The following is a 21,060-nucleotide window of genomic DNA, read 5'->3' on the forward strand; positions in this document are numbered from 1 at the left end:
TCCCACCCCACCCCCGCTGCCCTCTGCAGCCATCCACAGCCCCTAGCTACCCCTTCCCTGCACCCTGAGCCACCCCCCACCCGCACCCAGCCCCCTGAGCTATCCCCCTCCCTGCCCCCTGAACTACAATCTCCCTGCACCCTGAGTGGTTTTGCACATTTTTGAGCTGAGCTCCCTCCTTTGAGTTATAATTTTTGGTTGACCCCCCTCCCCTATTATCTGGAAGAAAAACCGAAGAGTTTTCAGGTGCTTAAGTAGCCCCTGGAATCACAATTAAAGTTAACCCCCTCCCAAATCTGAAATCTGATGGGGGGGGGGCAGGGGCCTGAGATGGGGTGTGTGACTATAGGGGGCTGGCGGGAGAGGGGATCTGAGACCAGGGATGTGCTCTCTGGGCAAGGGGGGAGTCAGCAACCAGGACATGAGCTTCTGTGAGGAAGTGACTCATTTCCCCCTGGGAGCTCACCCTTCGCAGACCAGCCCGGGCCTGGCTGCTGAGACCGAGCAGAGAAAGTCCCTGTCCCAGTGCGTGCTGCCGTCGCTGTAGGTATTGGGGGGGGGCCACAAGATGGGGGGGCTGGAGCAGCTGAGAGTGGGGGGCTGCGGGGAGGGGGAGGCAGGGATCCGGAGAACAGAGATTGGACCCTGTGCACGTCCTAGAGTAATGTCCAAGCCCCTGCTGCTTCCCTCACCACGTCCGAGCTGGGGAGAGACTTCCCCTGGGCCCAGCTGGGGTGGGGAATTTCTCTGGCTAGGATGAGCCCCCCTAGGGCAGCTGGTGATTCCAGCTGACGGAGAGACCTCGGGGAAAGTGCAGGAATTGGTGGCTCTCATAGACGCCTAGAAGATTAGGGTTGGAAGAGGGGTATCTAGTCCAACACTCCTGCTCAAAGCAGGACCAATCCCCAACTAAATCATCCCAGCCAGGGCTTTGTCAAGTGTTACTTGGGGGGGCCTCAGATCTGACAGCCCCTGGGAATCTGCTCCCGGCGCCTGCCTGCGTCTGCAGGGGGAATGGGAGCTGGGTTTCATGCTGGTGCCAGGATCTGCTCCAGAAGCAACATAGGCGTGTGTGTGGGGGGGGGCGTTTGTGGGGCTGGTGGGCAGACCCGTCCCTGCTGGGGTTTCCCCTCTGGGGGCCTGAAGGTGTCCGGGAGGGAAGGGGTGTGCAAGAAGAAAGGGAGGGAAGAGACAGAGTGAAATGTGGTAGATTGAAACCGTCTCCACGGAGTCAGGAAATTGCAGGGAGAGGAGAAGAGAGAGGTTCCCAAAGCAGCAGGAAGGGGGGTGGTGATGAAATCACCTCTGAATTTGACAAGGAAGGGAATGGTTTTGCTGTTTCTCTCTCCAATATTGATAAAATTCTCCCCACATCTTCCCCCATTTCTCTCTGTCACATAGGGCTATAAAATGCACATGGATCTCCCCCCCCCCTTCTTTCCAATTATTGGCTCTTTCTCTGCTCCCTGTGGAAGATTTTGCCTCATTTTCTCTCTCTGCTTCTCCAATGTCAATTTCAACTCTTGTCAGATCTGGGGTGTTTCCCTGCCCATTCTAGCTGCAGAAAAATTCTCCTTCTTTCCGTGGGAAATCGGGGCCCTGAGTCATTCCCCAAAGGGGAATGCAGACCATTGGGGATGCTGCGATCTGACAGAAGTGGCGAGCAGCAGCAGTTACTGATATGTTTCAGAGGGGTAGCCGTGTTAGTCTGTACCAGCAAAACCAACGAGGACAATTTGTGTCACCTTAGAGACTAACAAATTTATTTGGACGTAAGCTGTTGTGGGCTAAAACCAACTTCATCAGATGCATGCAGTGGAAAAATCTGATGCAGTGGGTTTTAGCCCACGAAAGCTTATGCCCAAATAAATTTGTTAGTCTCTAAGGTGCCACAAGTCCTCCTTTTCTTTTTGCGAATACAGACTAACACGGCTGCTACTCAGAGTCCTTGGTAACGTTCCCCTCTCTTTCTCTTTATAAAAGATTGATAATAAATTAGCTCACGTTTTACCTCCACTGATTGTCAATTATTGATATAAAATCCCTGACACTATCCCAATTTCCTCTCTCATTAGTGAAAATTGATCCAAAATTCCTTAATTTCCACCTTTTCCTTTCATTAGTAACCACTGATATCAAACCGCAGGTTTTGCTATTTTCGATGTAATGATCAAGGATCAGTTAAAAATCTGCCCAGGTTTGGAGTTGTTTCCCCCCCCCCCTCCCCACATGTCCTTTAATGGCAGCTCTTTCCCCTTTTGGGAGGAAATCTGTCACCCTGAGTCATTCTCCACAGGAGAGGTGGCAGGGGGCTGGATTCCCCAGTGATCAGCTGTGCTCTCTTGTTTGACACTCATTTATGTCCCCTTTTGTCTCCATTAAAATGTTGGCTGATTAGAATGACTTGTCGTATATTTAGTAGACCTCAAAACTAGAGGCCAGAGGCCTAACCATATTTGGGGGAACAGTGTCTCCCAGCTGCTAACCGGACAGCTGGCTGGACCCTTTCCTTTTCCCCCCTATGGGGCAGGAGGAGAGGGTCACTCCCCTTGGGGCAGGGCGGCAGACCAAGTAACTACTTCTAAGTGAGAGCTGGACAGATTTCGGAGTTACGTTCCCCAAAGCTCCAACTTCAGGACTTCAGCCGGGCCCTGCAGGTGTGAAGAAGGGATTGCCTCCCTGCCCAAATAGATTTGGGCTTTTTGTCTCCTTCCTCTGAAGCATCGGAGACGGCCATGGCTGGAGACGGGACACGGGGTGCGGTGGGGTCAGGGCTCTGGGGTGACACCAAACATTCCCTCTCGCGGGTGCATGGCTGGCACGTTCGCTGTGTGTGGGGTCTGGAGGGAATTTCCCCCCACATCAGACTGGCAGTGACCATGGGGGGGTCTGGCCTTGCTCTGCCATGTGTGGGTCACTCACCACGATTAATGGGGTGTATCTCACTCACTCATTTCCCTGCCGTGCCAGGGGCCATCAGCACCCCACAGTCCCTCCTCATTCTCCCTGCAGCACAGAATCGTTTAGGTTCCTGTGGGCTGTGAGACTTTGGTCTCAGGTCAGTTGTTGGGTTTAGTGTGCGATGCTGGGTGTTGCTGGTGGTCTGTGATATACAGGAGGTCAGGCCAGAAGACCAGGTGGTCCCTTCTGGCCTTAAACCGTATGACTATGGCTCAGTGACTCTGACCAGAGTATCCCCAAACCCCATGACAAATGGTCTCCATGAAGGGTTCCTTCCTCCAGCCCTGAGATGCAGCCCCCTCTGGGGTGGGTCAGTGGCCGTTATTGGCCAGTGACAGGGCATGGAAATTTCTTAACCGTTGTGGCTCCTCCGTGCCCTCCATTGTCCTGTGAAAGCATCGCCCAGGGCTCCCTCTGCCTGTGTGAATGGCTGGCAGGGGTGCAGGTACTGGTATCAAATCTGTGTCACAGCTCAGGGAACTGCACCTGTGGTCCCCCTCCTCGGGCCAGCAAGGGCCCATGCTTAGGCTTCTGGCTCCTTGCTGTCACCTCACTTGGACAGAGACCCGCTGCTTTCTCCCTCCGGATCGGCCCTGCCTATATAGTGATATTCCCAGCAAGCCAGACTGTCCGAACAGACCAGTGTCTGTACCCGGCTTTTTCTCCAGCTGCTGTGAACAGCATCACGGTCTGCAGTTATATAGTGCCACACAAAGCTTTCTGAGCAAACACTTGTTCTTAAGGTGAAAACATTTAAACAGTAAAAGAACCTACAGGCCTGCTAAAAAGCTTACCAGAGCTCCTCTCCCCGCCAACACACACACACACAATGCTCCCCCAGGGCCTAGCAGGAGTCAGCCCTTCAAACCCCACCAAGGTTTGTGGTTACCAGTTGAGAACAGCCTTAGCTCATAACCAGAGCAGCCGCAAACAGTTCAGTCTTTTCTATACTCAGCTGGGGCCTTTGATCTCGGCCTCGTGGAACAGGTGATAAGCAGGCAAAGGCCTGCTCCTCTGGGCAGAGCTCCAAAACAGGGGTGGATTACCAGAGGTGTCCATGGGACCCATGCCCAGTGGCCCTGGCATGTTTCCCCTCCCCCTCCGTGTGGAACTGGCCCAAGCCCCCCTAAACCCCGCTGCTCACCCTTCCCCCCCCCCAGGCTTTTTTGGGCAAAACTTGGCATTTGTCCTGTTTGCTCAAATGCCTACTTTTGCCAAAAAAAGTCAAGACACCCGAGGCCAAAATGGGACATCTGGTCACCCTCCAGGGATTCATACAACAAATGTTTTGGTGGCCACAGAATGCGGCCACCAATTCTTGCATAGCAATTTTTCCTGAAAATACTTAATTAACTTTAGAGGGGGAAAAAAACCAAATAAATATGCACATGTCCATGTCCAAATCATAGCAATTTATTTAGGCTGGGGCTTTTTTGTAGATTCAATAATAAAAAATAATATATAGTTGTCTGTATTCTTTACTGGACCCAAGCAGACTAGAAACACAGATAAGGTGCTTTGTATGTTCTTGTCTTTTTTTTGTTGTTTCTTTTGATTTTTTTGGTTACATTTTTTTTTTTTTAGTCTGGCTAGCTAGTCAATCTGCATCTGTGAAAAGTGATATTTGTCCGTTGGTTAATATCACCCTTCACAGCAGCCGACTTGTTAGCTAGCTGGGAGGCTGTCAAAAGTGATATTAACCAACATACAAGTATCACTTTTCACAGCAAGTTTACTCAGCCCTGGCAACCCCGGGGACAAATTAAGCCTTGGATGGGTGATGGGTAGGGAGGGGCCAGGTCTGGGGAAATCCCCCCAAATGATTCCTTTGGTTCTGCTCTGTTCTACCATTTGGTCCAGAGTCAGTATTACTGGGAGAGTTTAAAAATCTCTGTAGGTTTAGTGTTGGTGGGAGGGGCTGGAGTTGTGCAATAAAAACAGGACCAAGCATTTTCTCAGCCTGGCACAAACTACAAGGTTTGTCTGCAGGGAAAAGCCCCTGGGGGAACCTCTGCTGTGACCTGAACTCAACCCTACTCTGAATGCCTCCCCTTTCCCCCCTCCCAGGTTGCAGAGCCCTGGCCATGGCTTGCTCCAGCTCCTCCCGGCCTCCCCTGGGACGGGGAACGGAAACAGGGGCAATGGAGCCAGCTCAGGTAGGGATCCTGGTCAAGAGAGAGGAGCAGCAACTACCCAGGAGGGAGGAACTTGTGGGGAGTTTGGTGTGGAGATGGGAGAGGGCAGGAAACACCCAGGGTGGATAAAAGGAGGGGGCCAGGGTGAGACACACCTGCAAGGACTTGTTTCACCCGGGCCTGTGATTCCAGGAACAGATCCATGAGGTTTGGGGGGGTGGAAGTTGCCAAATTTGTGGCACAGGAAACAACCCCCTCCAGAAAAGATTGGGAAAAATTACCAGCTCCCCAGCCAGTAGCCAGAGTGTAAAGGAGTCCCTGTGTATTTAACGCAGTTTTATTAACCAGGAGGTAAATAGCACGTATCAGGGTAAAACCCTATAGTCAGGGTCACTGCTGCCCACACCCGATAATCCCCACGAATTTCTCCAGTCATGTGTCCTGACGTAGCAAATGCAAGTCCCGTTGGTACGCGGACTTCCTAGGAGCCTTGACGGCCAGTGACGACGGTACCTTCTGAGCAGCAGTTAGCAACTTGGCTGACAGCTCGAGCGACTCACACAGGGGAGCACGTGGCAAGTCTGTCCACAGATTTAATAGGCAGCAGGTAATAAAACCCCCAAACCCTGACCCCCTGGCTTGAGGACACAGCTCAGGGAGCTGGAGGGCTAACTCAGGCTGGCTGGGAGGAAGGGGGAAGTTTCCCCAGAAAAGCTGTACAACCCATTAGGGTTGCCAGGTGTCCTGTTTTCAACCCGAACATCTGGTTGAAAAGAGACCCAGGCGGCTCTGACTGGGCCGTTAGTCAGGTTGGCGGGGCTGGCAGGCTCCCTACCTGGCTCTGCACAACTCCCGGAAGCGGTGACATGTCCCTGCGGCTCTGAGGGGCAAGGTGGACAGGGAGGCTTCGCGCACTGACCCCACCCTGTGCGCCGGCTCCACAGTTCCCATTGGCCGGGAATCGCCTGTGGGTGGAAGCAGTGCACACTGTGCAGAGCCACCTGGCTGCACCTCCGCCTAGGAACCAAGGGATGTGTCGCCACCTCTGGGGAGCCCCCTGAGGTAAGTGCCACCCAGAGCCTGCTCCCCTCTGCCCCAGCCTGGAGCCCCCTCCCACACCCTAACTCCCTCTTGGAGCCCGCATCCCCTCCTGCACCCGAACCCCCTGCCCAAGCTCAGAACCCCATCCCACACCCAAACTTCCTCCTGGAGCCTGCACCCCATACCCGCTCCTGCACCCCTATGCCAGCTCTGAGCCCCCTCCCACAGCCAAACCTCCTCCCGGAGCCTGCCAGGACTCTGGGGGAGCCTCCTCTCTCGGAGCAGCCTGTCTTCAGGGCAAGAAGCTTCCACCTTCCTGGGTCTGACCTCAGAGCCTTCAGCCTCCCCTGCTCCACCGTGTGCTTCCCACAATGAGTCCACCCAGGCTGGGCCGTGGGGAAGCCAGAGGGTCCTGCCCTCCAACTCCGCAGTTAGAGTGACTCTCAGCCAGCCGGGAAAACAGAAGGTTTATTAGGCGACAGGAACACAGCGTAGAACAGAGCTTGTTAGCACAGAGATCAGTGACTTTCAGCCAAGTCCATCTTAGGAGTCCTGGGCCAGATGCCCTGGACTCCCCCTCTTCCAGTCCCCGCACACAGACTGCTCGCTTCCAGGGACCCGACCTTCAACACCCCTTTCATGCCCCTTCTCCTTCTCTTTGTCTCACTTCCCAGGGCAAAAGGTGTCACCTGGTCACATCCCTGTCCTGGGTCTCAGGTTGTGAAGGGCACCGAGCTGGGCAAACTCACCAGCCCTGAGGGCCTCAGCAAAAACCACACACCCAATTCCCACCACCGAAGTATTGGTGCAATACACAAGGGAAACTGAGGAACGCAGAGTATTAGTATAGGACAGTAAGACTCTCATGCAACGTAACCAGATGAATAAACCCCCACTTTGTCACATCCTATTTCTCTCTCTCTGCTAGGAGGGGTGAGGGTCTCTCTCTTTCTCCCCTTACCCTGATGCCTCCTGGCTGCTCTGAGCAGGGTGGGGGTGGGACTTTGCTGACTGTGAACCTCCCAGAGTTTGCATTGAGTTGGCCCTGCTCCCCGGTGAATAGTGGGGTTGTCACTGGGGCAGCAGGTACTGAGTGGGGGGCTCTTGCTCTTTCAGGGGCCGGTGACCTTCGAGGAGGTGGCTGTGTATTTCACCAGGGAAGAGGGGGCTCTGCTGGACCCCGCTCAGAGAGCCCTCTACAGACACGTCATGCAGGAGAATTATGAGACTGTGACCTCGCTGGGTAAGGATTCCCGTCCCCGCGGTTCTTGGAAGGTGGAAATGAAGAGTTAAGGTTCACGTCACCCCCACAATGCACCCCCTCTACTCTGCCCTGTCTCAGCGTCACCCCGACATGCCAGTGAGACGCACCCCAGCACTGTGCCCTGCCCTGCCCCAGAACACTGGGAACAGAGCCCAGGAGCAGAATAGCACAAAGTCTCATACCTTGGCTCACGTCTGACGTGGGGAGCAGAAGCTGCCTTTGCTCTAACACTGAGCCTGTTCCACGCACACTGCCACAGACATGCAAAATGTTACCCTCCCTTCACCTTCCTTCTGAGTCATTCCTTCACCACCGCTCCCTGAGCCCTGGAGACCCCTAGCGTGTGTCCCACCAGACGGCTGACCGTGCCCGAAGTGAGACCATCACGGGCACAACCTGCAACACTCAGCAGTGACAGGAGGCAGGGTGGCTCTTTAGCTATCAATGGGTCCGTGTCTGTGCCGGTGCCTTACTCCCTAAGACCATGACAGCGGTATACCCAGCTCTTTACTTAACCCTTACATACCCCAACGGGGGCGAGCCGAAGAGATGAGGCATCTAACGCCCCTATCAATCCAGCACAGAGCCCTCTCTTTGAATCCCTCCACTGGCTCTCTGAGTCTCTGGCACATCAAACAAGCTGCTTATCTGTACTGTCCAGGCCCTTCACAGCCTATCTCCACCTGACCTGTCCTCTCTTGTTCTGACTCCCACCTCCAGACAGCCCATGATGCCAGCCTCCATCACCCACTCTTTACCTTTTCAAACAATTCCCTTCATGCCTTCTCCCCTGTTGCTCCTTGTGCTTTGGGTGGAGCTGCCCATGCACATCCCCCAAACTACTTCAGTCTCCTCCTTCCCATCCCTCCTTAACACTCTTCTTCTCCATGCTGCCCACAAAAACATAACAATGGCTAGACTATTGGCATGCCAAGACCACTGCCCGTCATGGTGACCAACATTGTCCCAGTGTTTTCTTGCACTCCCTCATCTGTCCATACCCACCTATCCCTCGTCTCATTCTCAGATTGTCAGCCTTTGCGGGCAGGGAGTGTCTTTGTGCTCTATGTTTGTAAAATGTCTGGCACCCTGGGGCCCTGATCCACAGCTGGGACTACAAGGAGCTACTGGAAGAGAAATTGATAGTCAGTAATAATGGGAAGCGTCTGGGCACTGAGTCTGCGTGGCCCGGCAGAGGGAGGTTTGGGACAAGAGTTGGCAGGGCTGTGGGTAACGGGAAGGAAGGAAGGAACACAAGGAGTCTCAGGAGGTGGGAGGGCTGAGATTGGTGGGAAGAAGGGGACCTGGTATCATAGCTGCACATCTGTCTCCTTCCAGCTCTTTCCGGGCACTGTCACTTAACAAGGGACCACCACAGTGTGTCTCAGCGTGAGCCATTCACCTTCCCTTTCTGCTAGTTTTTCCTAAACCGAATTATTCACACAATTAATATACTAATATCCAGGTCAACATACAGTATTCATCAACATTACGGAGCAGCTCCAACTCTGTCTCAGTGGGGGGTTGGGGAAATTGGACCAAGGGAGACCTGGGAAGTTTGTGGCGGGGGTCAGTGGGACATAGGGGAGGTGAGGTTTGGGGATGCGGAGCTATGGGGGATCCCAGACCATAAACACAGAATCCCTGCCCAGGCCACATTGATAGAGAGCCTGCAGCCCCTTCTTACAACAGTCCAGGTTCACTTTGGTGTACGTGCTTTTTTCAAATGTTATGTTCTCTTCTCCTCGCTCTACGGCTCGATGCCTCCCCCTACCACACACACACATCTCTTCCCTATGCCCTGTGACCCAGCCACATTTGTTGAAATCTCGTGTTCCTCGCAAAGACAATACACTCCATCCCTGCCACAAACGTGTGCTTTCTAGTGATGTCCTCGGTTGGTAGGGAAACTTCAGGGGACTGAAAGGGTCTCACTTCACCCACTCTCCATCTGCAGCAACCACAATCTGTCTTCCCTGCAGGTTCCTGGGATCTCTGAGTTGCTCCCTCCTGAAGTTGCAGGGCCTGATTCTTCTTTCTCGCTTTCTCCTTTTCCAGAGGAATGAGAGTCTGTTGCTCCTAAAATATAGAATCTAATTCACTGGCGTTATCCACACATTGGGGGATATTTATACTCCCTTCCATTTCTCCTGACTTACTAGAGTCACTATTTCCTCAGAATGAGCTTTCCTGACATACAATATCTCTGACATACTGTAATCTGGGGCCTCTGCGCTCCCTCTTCTTCCTTACTGTGCTGAACCCCACCAGCCAATGCTCACCAGTTCCAGCTCTCCTAGTCATTGGTCCTCTCTCTGTCAGAAAAAAGCCTTTCTAGGGGGGACTTGCCCACAGTCTGGAGTCATCACTGTCTGGGACATGGAATTACCTTTGCTGTGTTTTAGGAGTTGGATGAGTGTCTGGCCCTGTGTGGTCACAGGAGAGGTGGGGATGGTTAAATCCCCCAAAAGCAGAGTGTCCAGCACCTTTGTGCAACCTTTTTACTGCTTTAAAATGGGCGGGGGTTAAAATAATATTTTTTCTCACAAGTGTCCCATGAATTCACCTGATGTCCCTTGTTTTCTTTCCCCCTGAGCAGGGTTTCCAGTTTCCAAACCTGATGTGATTTCCCAGCTGGAACAAGGGGAAGAGCCCTGGGTCCTAGATATCCAGAACTCAGAAACCCAAAGGATCCTGAGAGGTGCCTGCCCAGGTGAGGAACAATTAAATCTTCTGAGATTCCCTACAAAGACCTTGTAATCTCTCTCAGTTCAGGATTGTCCCCAGCATGTGTCATATCCTCAGGGCAGACATCGCTCATGAGCTTCCTGCCCATCCTGACTGACACCTGGCAGTATCTCCCTCCCTGTCATCCTGAGTGTTTGGATAGGATGTGGGAGCAGAATTGATCCCTTTTCTCTCCCCTATGGAGGAAAGTTTGGGGGATTCATTTCCTGATTTTTTTCCCCATCTCCACAACACTTACTCTGTTTTCCTCTCCCATTTTCTGTTCCTGTTCCTGAGGTTTCTCTCTCTATCCCAGCAGGTGGTCGGACGGTGAGTGAGAACGGGAAGCAGAATCTTCAGCAGACGGATGCTGAGCAAGTGGAACCACACAGGATGGTATTGCAACGAGCCAAAGGGAATGTGCCCAGAGGTCTTGAGCAAGGTCAATCTTGTGAGAGTCAGCCCAGGCCAGCAAGGCAGCAGCTAGAGCAGCCAGGGGAGAAAGCGGGTAAATCCGTTAATTGTCGGGCAATTCACAAAGACCTCAAGGGAACCGCAGGCCAGCACAGAATCCACACCGGCGAGAGAAACACCTGCGCTGAGTGTGGGAAAAACTTCCGTAGACATTCGACCCTTATTAGACATCAGAAAATCCACACCAGAGAGCGACCCTATAAGTGCCGTGAGTGCGGGAAAACCTTCGTGCGGCGCCCACACCTCATTAGACATAAAATAATCCACACATGGAAGAGACCCTATGAATGCTGTGAGTGCAAGAAAAGCTTCAGCCAGAACTCAAACATTATTAGTCACATACTGGTCCCAGTATATACCCCAGTGCTGGTCCCAGTGCTGGTCCCAGGGCTGGTCCCAGTAAGACCCCTCTATTGGTCCCAGTAAGACCCCCAGACTGGTAACAGTTAGACCCCAATACTGGTCCCAGCAAGATGCCCATACTCGTCCCAGTACATGCTGTGACACATTGGGAATGTTCTTAATGTTTTCTCAGACTACTGTGTGTGTGCCTCAGTTTCCCCTATGCGTCACTCAAGTATTTGGGTGGCGGTGTAAGAATGTATGATCATGGCAGCGACCCCAGAGGGCAGGTGTGACTGGCTGCCTGGGACAGAGAACGGCCAGCGCTCTGTAGCCTGGCAACTGATAGCCAGGCCCCAACCGCTGCAAGGCACAGGAGAACCGGGTGGGTGGGGATGGGGCAGGGCAAGCCCCTGTGCCCCAACTCCATTTCCCTGGCAGGAGCACTGGGGGATGGAAAGAGGGGGGGACTGCAGGCAGAAGGGGTGGGGAAAGGCCCCCACTTGCTCTGGCCCAGGGCCCCACAAACCCCTAATTCTCCTCTGGGAAGAATAAGCTACAAGCGGCCTGGGACGGGCCCTTTAAGGTCGTCAAACAGTTAAATGAGGAGAACTATGTAGTAAAACGGTCCAGCTGGGCTCACAGCCTCTGAGTGGACCACCTCACCATGATGGAGCCGTACTGTGACAGAGAGTAGGAACGTCTGGCCATGGGGTGGGCTCTTAAAAAAAGTGCAGCCGTTATCTATTTGGGCGGCGCTTTACTGTGTACATGGACCACTTGCCTCGGATGTGGTTGCACCAAATGAAAGGGGCCAATGCCAAGCTGCTGAGATGGAGTCTGGCCCTCCAGGATTACGAGAGGGAGGTGGCCCATGTTAAGGGGAGGGCCAATGTTCTAGCCGATGCTTTGTCATAGAGAGGGGGGCCTGACCTTCCCCAGGTCACCGGTTAAGTGACCCCACTCAGTTTGGTCTCAAAGGCGGGGAGAGATATGACAAAGTGGGAATGTTCTTAATGTTTTTTCTGACTCCTGTGTATATGTGCCTCAGTATCCCTATGTATTTAGGTGGTGGGGTAAGAGTGTGTGATCATTGCAGCGACCTTTAGAAGGGAGGTGTGACTCTCTGTCTGGGGCAGAGACTGGCCAACGCTCTGTAGCCTGGCAACTGGTGGCCAGGCCCCAATCTCTGCAAGAATCAGCCAGTGGTGTTAATTATGCAGTCGAGTTTCCCGCATTTGGGGAAATCGCAGGGGTCAGCACAGCCGCTGTGCAATGGACGAACCTCACCCTGGGAAAACCACCTTGATGAGCCTAGGTTTCAGAGTGGTAGCCATGTTAGTCTGTATCAGCAAAAAGAACAGGAGGACTTGTGGCACCTTAGAGACTAACACATTTATTTGAGCATAAGCTTTTGTGGGCTAAAACCCACTTCATCAGATGCATGCAGTGGAAAATACAGTAGGAAGATTTTATATACACAGAGAACATGAAACAATGGGTGTTGCCATACCCACTCTAATGAGAGTGATCAGTTAAGGTGAGCTATTACGGACCTAAAAGTGGCAATACTACAACAAAAAAAACTTCAAAAACAGACTCCAACGAGAAACTGCTGAATTGGAATTAATTTGCAAACTGGACACCATTAAATTAGGCTTGAATAAAGACTGGGAGTGGATGGGTCATTACACAAAGTAAAACTATTTCCCCATGCTTATTTTCCCCCCTACTGTTACTCACACCTTCTTGTCAACTGTTGGAAATAGGCCATCCTGATTATGACTTAAAAAGGTTTTTTTTTTCCTACTAATAATAGCTCACCTTAACTCATCACTCTCATTAAGAGTTGGTATGGCAACACCCATTGTTTCATGTTCTTTGTGTGTGTATATATATTATATATATATATATTCCTCATGTATTTTCCACTGCATGCATCTGATGAAGTGGGATTTAGCCCACGGAAGCTTATGCTCAAATAAATATGTTAGTCTCTAAGGTGCCACAAGTCCTCCTCGTTCTTTTTTCTTAATGATCATAGTATCTCCCCTGCCAGGTGTTAATGCAGAGTAGGTAACCTGCTGGCCCGGGAAACAGAAAAAGGAAGGAGGAAGGGCAACAGTGTGACTGAGGCCAGGCAGCTGGAACTGGTTCAGTCTGGGGTTTGGGGACTTTGGGGGGCAGGGCTGGGGCTTTGCACCTTCTGCCCCCCAAGATGGGCTTTGCTGAAAGTTCCTGATTTCTGTGCTGGCAAGATGTGTCCTATGCTGTGTTCCCGTCGACTAATACACCTTCTGTTTTGCAATGCTGGCTGAGAGTCACGTCTGACGGTGAAGTGGGGGTGCAGGGCCTCCTTGGCTCTCCCTTCCTGGTGAACTCGCAGTGTGGAGCTTACGGGGTGAACAGGGGTGGGCTGATGATTACTCCAGGGTCAAACCCAGGAGAAGCCAAAGATGAGCAGGCTCCTTGCCCTGGTGACAGCGTGGCCAGAGGGGAAGTCACCAGACTCCTGGCAGAGCCTCAGACAGAGCAGTTCCCGAGCACGTAAACCTGGGAACTCCGTGACACAGACCCCAGCGCTGGTCCCAGTAAGATGCACATACAAGTCCCAGGGCCGGTCCCAGAACATACCGCAGAAACAGTCCCAATAAGACATGCATGCTGGTCCCAGTACAGGGACCAGTTCTGCTGTATGCACTGGGACCAGCGCCAGACCGGTATGGGGGGGTCCTACTGGGACCAGTACGGGTGTCTCACTGACCTAAATGCACTGAAGGGAACCAACTGCTTCAACTTCTTACCCCCCACAACCTGGACCCCCAAACCAGGATGCTTTTCAGCTTCAACCCAGGGCCTTCCTATTCCCAGTGCCCCTCAATCCCAACCCACAAGACTGGGGCATTTTAATAATTGGAGGAGGTCCCAGGTGTTGGGGGGAGATTATGAAGATGTTACTTTTTGAGATAAAAACTAAGACATACAGAAGTAGAAAAGAAAAGGAGGACTTGTGGCACCTTAGAGACTAACAAATTTATTTGAGCATAAGCTTTTGTGAGCTACAGCTCACTTCAGAAATCTCATATTTTGGTTGGTTTTATTTAAAGTAGGGATCCCAGCAGGCCAGTCTGACACCTCGGGAAGGTTTTCATGTGCGGGAAGCAACATGGGTCGGTCTGTCACTGCACCAAAGGGGTAGATAGATGGGTGTTTGGAAGGGAAGGGAGAAGAATAAACACCTCCGACGAGGATGGGATTCGAACCCACGCGTGCAGAGCACAATGGATTAGCAGTCCATCGCCTTAACCACTCGGCCACCTCATCTGAGCTGCTCCGGGATGGACAGAAGGAGAAATCTGGGTCCAGCAGAGGTAGGGCCAATGAGTTTTAAACTATGTTAGTGGGTGCAGGGTCTGAATGAGTTGCCCTCTCCAATCTAGTGAGGAGCTGGGGGAAAGACTTCAGGAACAGATCATGTTTGCAAAGACTCACCAGCTACGCAGCACGGTGGAGCTGCTTTGCCAAAATGGCCAGTTTTGGCTGGTGCTGGGTTACAAATCACTGAGATGTTGTTATCCTTATCGCATGAGTAAAGGGCGGCAGAGATTACTTACCCTGCCCTGATTGAGGGGCTAGGGGGGTGAGGTTCTGTCTTTTACTGGACTGAAGACAACTGATTGAGGGGGGTCGCCCTAAACTGAACCTGACTCACTGAACAGGGGGAGAGGGATGCCAAATGCCAGGGAAAAGGTGGGGGGATGACAGGTGTTTCTGTTTGCTGAGTTGGCTTGTGCCTGAAGATATGCTCTGACCTTTCCCTGTTCGGTGTTTGAAGGCAAAGCTAATTACCCTCCAGGGAGAGTTGTTGTTTCTGTTCAGTGATTAGCAGAGCGGAATTACTGATACGTGCCTCTCGGGGTTCTGTCTCAGACCCGGTGTCAGGACAGGGGTGCGAGGAAAGCCAAGGCAGCGGCTGTACTGGCAGTGAGGTTCCCTGCTACCCAGTGCGATCGCAGAGAGTTGAAATCACTGAACCCCTGGGTTAAGCAGGGTGTAAGGGACTGCGGAAGACTTTGTTATGGCCTAGCTAGGGGATTTCTGCTTTCTCAAGCTGAGAGGTTATTGTAGGACATAGAAAGTTACTGCAGGACACAGAAACCCAGCTGGAACCAGCCGTTGATCAGTTCCAGCTGCTTTGCATGGCCTTTTGCCAGGTAGCGGAAAGCCCCTTTGGGAAGTACCTAATTCTATATTCATGAGCTGTTTTTGAGTAGTGCTTATTAACGCTGATCGTCTGCCCCTCCGTCGGACTCTTGTGTTTACCGATCACAATCGTGTACATGATCACTAACAGTTCACTACCAACATTGCAATTAGTTTCAGAGTAGCAGCCGTATTAGTCTGTATTCGCAAAAAGAAAAGGAGGACTTGTGGCACCTTAGAGACTAACAAATTTATTAGAGCATAAGCTTTCGTGAGCTACAGCTCACTTCATCGGATGCTGGAATTAGCCTACCTTGCTTGTCACCATGAAAGGTTTTCCTCCTTTTCCCCCCCTGCTGCTGGTGATGGCTTATCTTAAATGATCACTCTCCCTTATGCTCTAATAAATTTGTTAGTCTCTAAGGTGCCACAAGTACTCCTTTTCTTTCTCCTTACAGTGTGTATGATAAACCCATTGTTTCATGTTCTCTGTGTGTGTATATAAATCTCTCCTCTGTTTTTTCCACCAAATGCATCCGATGAAGTGAGCTGTAGCTCACGAAAGCTTATGCTCTAATAAATGTGTTAGTCTCTAAGGTGGCACAAGTACTCCTTTTCTTATTGCAATTAGTAGCATACTTGGAACTGCATTTACTTTTGTTAGAAGAAGAGCAGGGGGACCAGAGGCGGATTGAGTAAACGGGCTTCTTTATTGCGGTTCTTGTTCCCCTCGACCCAGTTGTGGAGTAAGCCCTGAGTTAATTACATTACACTTTTTTATTTAAGTTAATATATAAATATTTACATTCGCTACAACACTCCCCAAACCCTTATTGAATAATATGAATGCCCATATAATGAATATTCATAGCTGTAAGTTGAATATGATTCCATGAGCCCCTGTTAGGGGGAGGGATAGCTCAATGGTTTGAGCATTGCCCTGCTAAACCCAGGGTGGTGAGTTCAATCCCTGAGGGGGCCATTTAGGGATCTGGGGCAAAAATTGGAGATTGGCCCTGCTTTGAGCAGGGGGCTGGACTAGATGACCTCCTGAGGTCCCTTCTAACCCTGATCTTCTATTCTACAGCAGGTTTCAGAGTAGCAGCCGTGTTAGTCTGTATTCGCAAAAAGAAAAGGAGTACTTGTGGCACCTTAGAGACTAACAAATTTATTAGAGCATAAGCTTTCGTGAGCTACAGCTCACTTCATCGGATGCATTTGGTGCATTTCCACCAAATGCATCCGATGAAGTGAGCTGTAGCTCACGAAAGCTTATGCTCTAATAAATTTGTTAGTCTCTAAGGTGCCACAAGTACTCCTTTTCTTTATTCTACAGCAGTAAGCATATCATACAGACATTTTTACCTTGAAGACGCATTTCTTTGCAGTAATTGCAGCCACAGTTTCCCTTTATCTAGCAGTTCACAGGGAAGGGGCCATGACCCCGAGCTGATTTATGTAGCTGGGAAAGGAAGGGAGGGGGAGATAACACTTCTTTACACAAAGGGTGTCCTTTAGACCACCACATTCCTTTTGCAGCTGCAACGCTTATCTATCCTTAACAAGCTGAAGGAGCGGGCAAGGGATGACACCCTACCTTCACTCCCTAATACCATACCAGCACACCAGTGGTTTCCCAGGTCTCTATTAACCCTTACACATCACAACAACTTTCATACAAATTTTAAGTTAAGCTACTTTACAGATATACCTAAAAATACAATTTGAAAATAAGGGACCTTCATCTGTTTAGTGTCTACAGTTCCGTGTTTAGCTATTTTTTTTTTAAACTGGCACTGCTAAGGTGAGTACGAGCTAAAGTTAGTCTAGAAGGATATGATTATTTGTACCATTTTAAATAATGAATGACAAAGAACAATACAGTAATAACGATAATTACTCCAGCCAGGACAAGTTAGGCATTTTAGCACTCACCACTCAAAGAATTAAATTTGAAGCATAAGAGGGAAATAAAATTATGAAATGCACAGACCAGTCAAAAAATGAAAATAACTGCACTGCAATCCTTAACGGACTTGGAAAGACTAAAATTACAGAAAATGTATGTGCCTTGTGCATTTCGACAGGAACTACCAAGAAGTAATACCACCACCACCAACAACAATAATTCATGTGTGTGTTGGGGGGAGAGTGTGTGTGTGTGTGTGAGACAGAGAGAGAGAGACAGTGTGTAGTGGGGGAGTGTGAGAGTGTGTGTGAGAGAGTGACAGGGTGTATGTTGGGGGAGTGTGCACCTGTGTGTATGAGGGAGAGAGAGAGAGTTGGGGGAGAGACAGAGTGTGTGTTGGGGACAGTGTGTGCATGAGAGAGAGAGTGAGAGTGTATTAGGGAGTGTGAGAGAGAGTGCGTGTGTTTCTGTGTGTGTGAGAGAGAGTGTGTGATGGGGAAGTGTGAGACACTGTGTGTGGGGGGGAGACAGAGGTTGTGTTGAGGGAGTGTGAGAGACAGTGGGTGTATATGTGTGGGGGGGAGAGACAGTGTATATGTGTGGGTGGGTGTGTGCTGGGGGAGTGTGAGACAGTGGGTGTGGGTGCATATGTATGTTTGGGGGACAGTGTGTGTGTTGGGGGAATGTGAGACACAGTGGGTGTGGGTGCGTGTGTGGGGGTGTGTGTGCTGGGGGAGTGTTACACAAAGCGTGCTGTCACTTTAAGCTCCGTACTCACCTGTCTGAGGCTTGCCCAGTCCAGCCCTAGCCGCCAGTAGCCCCCCCATTCCCGACCCCCACGGAGCAGCACAGACTCCTGCCCCCCCAGCTCAGCAGAAACCAGGGTACAAAGGTGGGGGGATGGGGATCCCCCGACACACACTCTGCACTGCAGACAGGAGGCTCCTGGGTTCAGCTTGGCTGGGGCGGCGCCAGGCCGGGGGGGGGAGAGGGGGCAGGAGCAGGGGCAGCCGCAGGCCACTGCAGGACAGTGGGGCGGGGCGGGGCGGGGGGGAGGACAGGGCCCCCTGCTCTAGAGGTGCCCCTCACTCAGCAGGGCGCCCTGGGCAGTCGCCCTGGCCCCCACCCCTCAGGCTGCCCTGGCTGTAACCTCGATCAGAGGTGGCACCCAGAGATGGGGTCACATTTCCCCGGGTTACTGGGTGCTCCAGCACTGTGTCTGGCGGAGAACAGAGCATTGGGGGTGGGGGGTGTTTTTCTCGCTGGAATTGTCCTTCCTCAGTTTGGTGGCCAAAATGTTTGTCCCAGACCAAGTAAAAGGAAGAAAACAGCAAACTCTGCCTGGGGGGCCAGGGGGTCTCCGAGCGCCATGGCAGGGGTGCAGATTTTTGTGCAGGGGGAGGGTTAAGTGGGGTCTTTTACTGGAGCAAAGGGACAATTTTTTGCTGATGAATTTCAGTGACACCCCACTATCTTGCCCCCCCGCCACTGTCCCAGCTCTGACCCCACGGCCACCCCACCATCTGCTGGCAAAGACACTCCCTGGTCTGGCTCTGCTCTCTGCTGCAAACCCCCCACAGATCTCAGACCCACCCCACGTCCCAGCTGGGTCCCTGGCAGCCACAGCTCATTGAGCAGGTTCCCTGGCTGGTTCCCCTCAGTGCCTGTGCAAAAGCAGCCCCTAATTTCTTCCTCGTTTGTATAGGGGTGAGTGTCCCTGCCTGTCACGTTAGGACCCTTGAGCCAGGTCTCCGTGCTGCAAATTATTCCAGCATCCAGGAAGGAAACCACAGCAGCCCACACCTCCAGCTCTGGCGGTCTTTGCTCTCACTGGGAAAAGATGTCACAAGTCTGTCCCTGCTCAGTGCGTGCGACATCTGTGTGTTTTCGCTGCTGTTCATGGTGGGGAGTTTTCCCAGTTATAATATTTCTTGCAGGGAGGGGAAGGGCAGAGAGAAGAGGGGTTTTCTCTCTGTTTCTTTCCTCTCTTTCTGTCCCTTCCTTTCCTTCCAGGGTCCCCCCTGGCACTGCAGGTTGTGCAGTGACCCCCTCCCTCCACCCAGGACTCTGGAGCCTTTGCAACAAAAGGATCCCCTGAGATCAGCAGGGAATAAGGGACTTTCCCACCACCCAGGAGACCCCAGCTGGGGACTAAAGGCAGCTCTGGGCTTTGCCTCTCTCCCTTCCTGGGAATCAAGGTCATGTCTTTACAAAGAGCTAAAGAAGCCTCAGCCCGATCTGAATTAATGTCCCATTCACTATTTACTCAAAAGCAACAAAAATTCTATGATTTGAAATGTTTCTAACCCAGGTGAGTGGAGTTAATTCAGTTCTCAGCCTGAGTCCTTCACCCTCATTCCTTAGGGCATTGCACCACCATGTGGGTGTTTCATGTCCTGCCTCAATTTCACACAGAGACACAATTTCCTTTGCACAGATCCATGAACAGCAAAACCTCCCTGTGTCTCGTGTCTGAGCCCGGGCATTCAACTCCATTGAAACCTCTTCTGCAATGGCACTGGGCAAACAGAGGGGACGTGGCCACCTGCATCCCTGGTGGTGAGACCTTCGCTCTCCGCTTTCTTCATGCTGCTGCTATTTTGTGATATGTCAAGGATGGAACAAAAGGCTGAGTTCACTCCAGGGCGGGGAAAGAAAGGAACCTCCAATCCCCTGAAAAAGCTCAGTGCCCCAGAGAAAACCTGACCCCTGCCCTTGGAATCACTGATGTGCTGGCAATATGATGGGGAAAGGGACTGTCTGAATTATCAAGGGGGGGAATCAATAACAACCTACAGCCATGGCATTAACCACAGACACACGCTCATCATGCTCCAGCCAGAAGGAAAACCGGCAGGAATCTCTGCTGGTCAGCCCTGGACCCACTTACACACCCGCCCAACAGTGAGGGTGCCGGGGAAACTGGTCTGAGCAAACCATTGGAAATGATCATTCAGTGAGAACAGAGCCACAGCGCAGTGAGACAAGCCAGGGAGACAAGTAGTTGTGGCTGAGCGGTTAAAGCAATAGACTGTCAATCCATCGGGATCTCCCTGCATGGCTTTGAACCCTGCCAGCTATGGAAGCGCTAGAGTTGTGCTTGTTGCAGTTCTACGGCCTGTGCATCTTTCAGGCCAACCCGCGCCAGGTTGGGTCTGACTCTTAGGCTATCTACACTTAAAATATTACAGTATCACAGTACTTAACAGTTGCCACTCACTACTGGGATGGGAGGAGTGATCTTGTTCCTCTAGTTAATTCACTTCCCTGTGAGGTTAACAGAAATTCTTCCATCCACCTAGCGCTGTCTATACCAGGGCTTAGGTCAGTTTAACTACATAGCTCAGGGGTGTGGATTTTTCACACCCTGCAAGAGATGAGCTTTGCCAGTGTAAGTTCCCGGTGGAGACCAGCCCTTAGATCATCTTCTAGAAAGTCACAAAATTCAGTTCATTCTTGTATAGGGAGGGAAAATAAAGGTGATGCTATTTTTATGATTGATTAAATAAAGTTTAGAGATTAGTTATTTACATTAAAATTAATTACTGATTCCTCGAAACAACACCATATCTTTAAATAAGAACAAAGACAAACCTTGTCACTAAAGGCGAATTTCCCAAATGATCTGCAAAATATTATTAATTTGTAATCCACCCCTTAGGAGGTCGGGACATCTCCAGTTTAACTGCTCTTCATCCACCTTCCCATGAGAAATGCTCTTCTTGGACATTCCCAGACTCGGAAATCTGTGAAATTCAGACTATGAGCAGCACACCTGGCTGCCTGCACCAGGACGGATTTGGGAGTTTTGTTCCTTTCACTTAGTCCTTTCCAATAGCACAGAGAAATGTTTATAAACTGTAGGATTGTCAAAGGATTACAAAAATTAATTGTGATCAATCTCAAGATTAAAAAAATAATCACGATTACATTTTAAATCGCATTGTTAAGCAATGTCACCAGAAAGTGAGAACAGGTGTTCGCATGGCAGTGTTGTAGCCAGC

The 21,060-nt window shown here is 51.2% G+C and overlaps 2 protein-coding genes, 1 non-coding gene and 1 pseudogene across 4 annotated transcripts in view; 1 reads left to right on the top strand and 3 right to left on the bottom strand.

Annotated features, from left to right (window-relative positions):
- LOC119849409 (zinc finger protein 436-like) overlaps positions 1–21,060 on the bottom strand; it is a 66,950-nt gene that overhangs the window by 17,419 nt on the left and 28,471 nt on the right. The window lies entirely within an intron of this gene.
- LOC119849259 (zinc finger protein 251-like) lies at positions 443–12,382 on the top strand. 2 transcript variants are annotated; one of them, XM_043503885.1, is made up of 5 exons: positions 443–543; positions 5,029–5,117; positions 7,254–7,380; positions 10,001–10,114; positions 10,445–12,382. In XM_043503885.1, exons 2-5 carry the CDS (start codon positions 5,046–5,048, stop codon positions 11,026–11,028), a joined length of 897 nt encoding a protein of 298 aa, XP_043359820.1. In that variant the 5' UTR covers positions 443–543; positions 5,029–5,045; the 3' UTR covers positions 11,029–12,382. The 2 variants fall into 2 exon arrangements, with proteins under 2 accessions (XP_043359820.1, XP_043359821.1); XM_043503886.1 differs by having other exon boundaries at positions 10,448–12,382.
- On the bottom strand, positions 12,155–12,289 carry LOC119849450 (annotated as a pseudogene).
- TRNAS-GCU lies at positions 14,187–14,268 on the bottom strand. Its single transcript has one exon. It is a non-coding gene; the product is annotated as a tRNA-Ser (tRNA).

This window comes from Dermochelys coriacea, chromosome 28 (genome assembly GCF_009764565.3).
Source record: "Dermochelys coriacea isolate rDerCor1 chromosome 28, rDerCor1.pri.v4, whole genome shotgun sequence".
NCBI classification, from domain to species: domain Eukaryota; kingdom Metazoa; phylum Chordata; order Testudines; family Dermochelyidae; genus Dermochelys; species Dermochelys coriacea.